We start from the raw sequence: 8315 nt of genomic DNA on the forward strand, positions 1-8315 counted from the left end.
TTACCATGAATTACATAATTGAGTAGACATACTGGTTATGATTTGTGTAGTATTGTGAAATTATCCATTTAGCGTAAAGGGATTCAATTATCTACTTCTGTGGCTAGACATAGCATGGGTAGATAGTTAGAAACACAGTTAGTATATTCTGAAAGGAAATATTGACGAATCAAGGGATAATTGCTAGCAACATGGGAATAAATTGAGTTTAAGATGAATAACGGGTTTAGATGGGATTGAGAATGAGGAACCTGATGTCCTAGTGCTTCAATATATTAATTTTTCATAATTCATTCACTTTTACTTCGTGTTTGTTCAATTGATATTTTCAATTTCGTTTGGGTCTTTGCATATTTGAATTTGTCATCGTAATCCATCTTTTATTTAAGTTTAGTTTGAAGTCAATCTCAATAGTAAATTTAGGTTAATCCGATCCTTGTTTGAACGACACTCTACTTATCACTATATTACTTGGACGATATTGTACACTTGCAATTATCAACAACAAGTTTTTGGCGCCGCTGCCTCGGATCGAATTTAATTCTATTTTACTTTTGTGATTTTGTTTAGTTTATTTAAATTTTATTTTCGTTTTTTTTAATTTTGATTATTTTTTTTTCTCGGAGTATTCTCACCTTGTCTCATTGTTTCTTGAAGGTGAATGCTTGGTACTCGTTCGTCGGATTGTGTACTACTTGAGTTTGAACCAGAAATTGAGAAAATACTCCGTGAAATCCGAAGAGAACAAAGAGAAGTCAGTGAGAAAGAAAAGCAGCAAGAGAGCAAGATGGCGTTAGTTCAGAATGAAACGATGGGAGATCTTGATATGCCAACCATTCCGGAATCACCGTCGAGCATAGCTCTTCCTGCAGCTGCAAGGAATTATGAATTGAAGACTATCCACTTTAATATGATGCCTTCTTTTCATGGCATGAGCACTGAAGATCCATTGGCACATATTAGAGATATCTTCAATATGGTGTCCAACATGGCATTGGTAGAAGGAGTCACCGAGGAACATCTCAGGATGAAGGTCTTTCCATACACTATGAAAGACAAAGCGAAGACTTGGTTGAATTCTTTGAGGCCTAGAACCTTGACGAGTTGGAACGATATTCAGAATAAATTTTTGGAGAAATTCTTCTCGACCCAGAAGACCGATACCCTTAGAGATAATATCATGCAGTTCACTCAACAGGCAGATGAGACGTTTTCTGAGGCATGGGAGAGATTTAATAATTTGTTGATTCAGTGTCCGCACCATGGTTTGCCTACTCTAGTTCTCATGCGGATATTTTATAAAGGATTAACAGTTTCAAGCAAAGCTGCAGTGAACAACTATGCAGGGGGATCGATTAAGAACAAGACGCCAGCCGAATGTCAAGCACTTTTTGATACTCTAGCACTCGAAACACAACATTCTGAAGCAAGAGGAAGACGGGCAGGAGTTTTTGAGATTAATAATTCTACCGAATTTGCTTCAAAGGCACAAGTCGATGTGATTGCTAGTAAACTTGACACTTTGCTTTCTATGAATGGGAGAGCATCAGTTCCAGAGGTTTGTTCCATATGTGCAGTTCCTGGTCATGCCACAGTTGGTTGTCCGTATAGTGTTGATTTTCCAGAATTTGTTCAAGAGCAAGCGAACATGGTGAGTGCTTACAGACGTCCTGGTAATGATCCATACTCTAATACTTATAATCAAGGATGGAGAAACCATCCAAATCTCTCATGGGTCAATAATCAGAATGTACAAAAGCCACCATCTGGTTTCCAACCTCAAGAGAAGAAGAATAATTTGGAAGATGTCATTGCACAGCTTGCTGGTAACGTGAATACTCTTTCCGTCAATACAAATCAATTTATGAGCAAAACTGAGACAACTCTTCAGAACCAGGCTGCTTCAATAAAAAATTTGGAGATTCAAATGGGGCAGTTAGCTCATTCTTTGGCAGTTAGAGAAAAAGGTTCTTTTCCAAGCCAAACTGAAGTTAATCCAAGAAACCATGAGCAAGCTAAAGCAATAACTCTTCGAAGAGGGAAACAAGTGAAAACAGCAGCTGATTTTGAGAAAAACAATGAGGAAGAAAAGGTAGAAACCATTTCAAAAGAGGAGCAGCCACTGTCCAATGTTGTACAGCCACTAGCTATACCGGGAACCACTTCAAAAGCTTCACCACAATCAGTCATTGCAGCCACACCACTCCCTAAGCCTGTTGTACAACCCGTGAAGCCATATGTGCCCCCTATTCCTTTTCCTCAACGGCTCAAGAAGAATATGTTAGATGAGAAGTATTTCAAATTCTTAGAGATGTTTAAGAAATTGGAGATTAATATTCCATTTGCCGATGCTTTGGAGCAGATGCCGAATTATGCTAAATTCATGAAGGATATCATCTCAAAGAAAAGAAAATTTGGCGATCATGAGAAGATTCAGTTGACAGAAGAATGCAGTGCAATCCTTCAAAGAAAGCTTCCGCTCAAGCAAAAAGATAGAGGGAGTTTCAAAATTCCATGCATTATTGGCACTAATTTATTTGAAAAAGCATTATGTGATTTGGGGTCTAGTATTAATTTATTACCTTTATCTGTTGCTAAGAACATTGGAATAGGTGAAATTAAACCCACTACTGTTTCTTTGCAGATGGCGGATAGATCAATTGCATATCCAGAGGGAATTATCGAAGATGTGTTAGTGAAGGTTGACAAGCTGATTTTTCCAGCAGATTTCTTGGTGTTGGATATGGAAGAAGATTATGAGACTCAGTTGATTTTGGGTCGGCCATTTCTTATCACAGCTAGGACTTTAATTGATGTGGAACAAGGGGTTTTGACATTGAGAATTGGGGAAGAGAAAGCAACATTCAAAGTGTTCGAGGCTGGAAAATTTCCAAGAGAAACGGAAGATTGTTTTCGCATTGATTTAGTCGAGACCGCGATTTCTGAAAAATTCAGAGTTGAGAAGCCCAGTGATCCTTTGGAAGCTACACTAGTTCATGCTGCTACTTCAGAAGATGAAAATCAACTGTTAGCGGAATGTGCTCTTTATTTGGATGCTTTCAAATCAGTTACAAAGAGTGGACGATTGGAGTTCGAAGACCTTGGATCTGTACCTTCAAAATCGCTGCCAAGTATCATAGCCGCACCTACCTTAAATTTGAAGCCATTGCCATCACATTTAAAGTATGCTTTCTTGGGAGCTGCTGAGACTTTACCTGTTATAATTTCTGCATATTTGAGTGAAGTTGAAGAAGAAAAACTATTGAGAGTGTTAAGAAGGCATAGAATGGCAATTGGGTGGAGTATTGCTGACATCAAAGGAATTAGTCCGTCCATTTGTATGCATCGGATCTTGTTGGAAGACAATTACAAGCCTTCAGTTGAGCATCAACGCAGATTAAATCCAAATATGAAGGAGGTGGTACGAGCTGAGATTTTGAAGTTATTAGACGCTGGAATAATATATCCAATTTCGGACAGTAAATGGGTGAGTGCTTTGCATTTGGTACCGAAAAAGGGTGGAGTTACAGTGGTTAAGAATGACAAGAATGAGTTAATTCCAACGAGGACTACAACAGGATGGAGAGTATGCACTGACTATAGGAAATTGAACAATGAGACTCGAAAAGATCATTTTCCTTTTCCATTCATTGATTTGATGTTGGATAGACTTGCTGGATATGCTTACTATTGTTTTTTAGATGGGTACTCTGGTTATAATCAGATTCCGATTGCACCAGAAGACCAAGAAAAGACGACATTCACATGCCCTTTCGGTACTTTTGCGTATAGGCGTATGCCTTTTGGGTTGTGTAACGCGCCTGCTACTTTTCAAAGGTGCATGATGAGTATTTTTTCTGACTTGGTAGAGCGTTGTATTGAGGTATTCATGGATGACTTCTCAGTTTTTGGCTCATCGTTTGATTCTTGTCTAGATAATTTGTCCTCGGTGTTGCAAAGATGTGAAAAAACCAATTTAGTTCTAAATTGGGAAAAATGTCACTTTATGGTGCAAGAAGGGATTGTTTTGGGTCATAAGGTTTCGGTCAACGGCATTGAGGTAGACAAGGCGAAAATTGAGACAATTTCAAAGTTACCGCCACCCACTTCCATCAAAGGAGTTCGAAGTTTCCTAGGTCATGCTGGTTTTTATCGACGTTTTATCAAGGATTTCTCTAAGATTACAAAACCGTTGTGTAACTTGCTCCTGAAAGAAGCGGAGTTTGTATTCGATTCATCATGTTTTGAGGCGTTCAATGTGTTGAAAATGAAGCTCACGACAGCTCCTGTGATAGTTGCACCGGATTGGGAATTACCTTTTGAGATTATGTGTGATGCAAGTGACTATGCTATTGGAGCAGTTTTGGGTCAGCGGAGAGATAAGCTACTGCATGTGATTTATTATGCTAGTCGAACTCTCAATGATGCACAATTGAATTATGCCACTACCGAGAAAGAGCTTCTAGCCGTTGTCTTTGCTTTAGACAAGTTCCGTTCTTATCTCATTGGTTCAAAGGTAATTGTCTACACCGATCACTCAGCTTTGAAGTATTTATTATCCAAGAAAGATGCAAAGCCTCGGTTGATTCGATGGGTGTTGTTACTACAAGAGTTTGATTTAGAGATACGGGATAAGAAGGGGTCTGAAAATGTGGTGGCGGATCATCTTTCTCGAATTATGCATCATGAAGGTGATAATGACTTAGTTCCTATCTCCGAAACATTCCCTGACGAGCAGCTCTTTACCATCAAATCTTCAGTCACTCCTTGGTATGCAGATTATGTCAATTATTTAGTTAGTGATATCATGCCTCCTGATTTGACTTGGCAACAGAAGAAAAGATTCATTTCGTTAGTCAGACATTACTATTGGGATGAGCCGTACTTGTGGAAGCATTGTCCAGATCAATGTATAAGACGGTGTGTTCCTGATGACGAGATGGAGGAAATATTGCGACATTGCCATTCTCTAGCATGTGGTGGTCATTTTGGTGCCACAAAGACTGCTGCCAAGGTACTACAATCTGGTTTTTGGTGGCCTACATTGTTCAAGGATGCTCATACTTTTGTTTCTACATGTGATCGCTGCCAACGTATTGGAAATATCTCAAGTAGACATCAAATGCCGTTGAATAATATTCTAGAAGTCGAACTTTTTGATGTTTGGGGTATTGACTTCATGGGACCATTTCCATCATCTTATGGCAAGCAATACATCTTGGTAGCTGTGGATTATGTTTCAAAATGGGTTGAAGCAATTGTTTTACCTACTAATGATGCTAAGGTTGTTGTTCATTTTCTCCGGAAGCATATTTTCACTCGCTTTGGCACCCCGCGCGCCATTATTAGTGATGGAGGCAAGCACTTTTGTAATCGTCACTTCAATGCTCTTTTGGCGAAATATGGAATCACACATAAGGTTGCTACACCTTATCATCCACAAACTAGTGGGCAGGTTGAGATTTCCAATCGAGAGATCAAGAATATTCTAGAGAAGACCGTGGGACTTTCACGCAAAGATTGGGCTGCAAAGTTGGATGATGCGCTATGGGCGTATCGGACTGCATTCAAGACTCCAATTGGCATGTCTCCATATCGATTGGTGTTTGGAAAAGCATGTCATCTACCTGTGGAACTGGAACATAAAGCATTTTGGGCAGTGAAGAAGCTTAATTTTGAGATGGACGCAGCGGGAGAAAAGAGAGCTCTTCAATTGAATGAGATGGAAGAATTTCGGAATGATGCATATGAAAATGCTAAAATCTACAAGGAACGTACCAAAAAGTGGCATGATCAACATATTCTTCGTCGTGAGTTTTATATTGGCCAGCAAGTTCTTTTGTTTAATTCTCGGCTGAAACTTTTCCCTGGGAAGTTGAGAACACGATGGTCTGGTCCTTTTACAGTTGTTCAAGTGTTTCCATATGGAACGATTGAAATTCGTGATCATACAACGGATGCTACATTCAAAGTTAATGGACAGCGATTGAAGCCATATCTTGCTGCCAGTTTTGAGCGAAACACGAATGTTGTGACCCTTGCTTCTCCCGATTGATTGCAATGCCAAGTCGGGCTGAGGACTTTAAACTAAGCGCTTGTTGGGAGGCAACCCAACCAGGTTCATTCGTTCCTTTCCTTGTTTATTAGTTTTGCATTTTCTTCCTTTCTGTTCCATACTACTCATTGTGCATCTTTTTGTTGTGATTTTGCATTGAGGACAATGTTTAGTTTAGGTTTGGGGGGAGAGCCTAGTTTTTTTTGTTAGTTTGGTTGATTCATTTGAATTTATGTTTTTAAGGTCAACAGCTAAGGTTTTTATGTTCCAAGTTTAATAATATTGAGTTCTTCACCCACATGATGATTTGAACATGTTTAGTTTGTCCTTTCAAATGTGTTTGGTGCGGCTTTGTTGTTATGTGCCAAAGAAATTGAAAAATTGCACTTTGAGTTCATATTTTGGTCATAATCAACTTATCTACCTAAATTAATTTTGGATGTTTTTCAAGTTAATTTGGTGATGCTAACATGTTTAGAATGGTTAATATGATGTGTTGGAATAGTTTTGGGACAAAAATTCGACCTACATTGTGAATTGGGAGGTTTAGAAGCTCAAAAAGTGAGAATAAACATGTAAATTTGCTGCATAATTTCTGCAGATTTTCTGTCATAAAAGAGCTTTAGTGACGATCTTCAAAGATTTTCTCTGTCACAAAAGGCTTATTCATACTTGTAGAGACGGTTTCTGGGAATTATTTTTGTCACTAAAAGTCAATTTTGCTTATTTTTGCAGATTTTTATCCTATGATGAAGGCAACAATTTTGGCTCGGAATTCATTATTTTTAAAGCCATTCCATCTTCCATGATGCCCAAAAATAGGTGTATTCTCTTCCTATTCTCTTACTTTCTTTCATGCTTATATTTATACATCCTTATGTGATGAATTGTTTTGTTAAAATTGTTAGGATGAGGTAGGAATTAAAATTTTGGGATTGGGTGTTAGAATTTGTTGGAAACAATAAGAGCTTGGAAGCATAAGTTGTTAAGGTTATCACTTTATTCTATTAATGGCGATGTATATGTCTTGCTAAGAATTCTTCCTTTGCTAAAGGGTTGCCTAGAAGGTTTTTGCATCATTTTTTTTTTACCATTCATTTTGCCATGTCTCAAGTATTTTGGTGGACAAACTGTCCATGTTTGGATGATGTGGAGAAATAGTGGAGACTACCCATGTGAGTGTTGTGCCTAAGCTTTTCTTGAGAGGGTTAATTTGTTTCTACTCTTAAACACTTTCCAATTTCTTTCTTTAATTTTCATGATCTCATTAACATTATTTTGCATTGGGTACTAAAGAACTTTAATATATGTTGGGTATTCTTGCCATTGGGTTAGATGGAACTATAGAAACGAAGTTAGGCTATGCATGTTTTCCACCACTAAAAGGCCTATTCCCTACCCTTTTGTGTGCTCCATTAACCCCATTGAAGCCAAATACTTAGCCTTATCTTTCATTACTCACATAAATTCTTATCCACTCTACCCTATATTAGCCATACCATATAGCTTGAGAGATACCAAGGTGATATCAAAAGAAATCAAGGTTGAGTTCTACATCAAAGTAGTGGCGTGTACCGAGGTACCATGGTTCTTATTATTATTTCTTGTAGTTATTTCAAGAGTAAAAAAAAAAAAAAAAAAAAAAAAAAAAAAAAAAAGAGAAAAAGAGTTAAGAAAAAGAAAAAGAAAAAAAAAAAGAAATTGTACCATTCATTATAACATGAGTCCTGGACGCCACAGATCATATATCAAGTTTCAAAGGGGTGCCAACCTAACTACATACGAAAAGTCTTGGTGTTTCTCAAGTTTTTGTTTTTTTTTCCTTATCGTTTCTTTCTTAGCCCAAATACCGAGCCTTATATTACAACCGTTTCAAAGACCTAACGGATTTATAGGGACGTCTAGCTTATTTGGTGAAGGTTGATACCTATGTTCTTAGTATTCGATTCCTTTCATGAGATCTATTTTCAGAAATTGCTGTTTTTCAATGTTGATCATATGTGATAATATATTGATTTCTTTTGCATAAACTCATCACATATGCTTGTTAAGAGAGAAAGCCTAGGTTCTATGAGAAAATTGAGTGATATCTTGTGAGGCTTAGAGTCGAGGCGAATTTGTACACACGCCAAGTGTGGTTGTGTTTTAAGCCGGAGTGCTTGGGATGTTGGCTTCATACTTTCCATTGTGATGCATTGATTTATAAGGGCATAACTTTAGTTTTGGAAGTATGATTGGCATGCATTGGTTTTCATTAATT

At 37.8% G+C, this 8315-nt stretch overlaps 1 protein-coding gene and 1 non-coding gene across 2 annotated transcripts; one reads left to right on the forward strand and one right to left on the reverse strand.

Moving 5' to 3' along the window:
- Window positions 1-760: 760 nt before the first annotated feature.
- On the forward strand, window positions 761-6711 carry LOC114826270 (uncharacterized). The gene has a single exon (XM_070817518.1). The coding sequence runs from the start codon at window positions 788-790 to the stop codon at window positions 6053-6055; it is 5268 nt and encodes a 1755-aa protein (XP_070673619.1). The 5' UTR covers window positions 761-787; the 3' UTR covers window positions 6056-6711.
- On the reverse strand, window positions 1163-1269 carry LOC139193920 (small nucleolar RNA R71). Its single transcript, XR_011578462.1, has one exon. It is a non-coding gene; the product is annotated as a small nucleolar RNA R71 (small nucleolar RNA).
- Window positions 6712-8315: the final 1604 nt, after the last annotated feature.

The sequence above is a fragment of the Malus domestica genome, chromosome 17, assembly GCF_042453785.1.
Source record: "Malus domestica chromosome 17, GDT2T_hap1".
In the NCBI taxonomy this organism is placed as follows: Eukaryota; Viridiplantae; Streptophyta; class Magnoliopsida; order Rosales; family Rosaceae; genus Malus; species Malus domestica.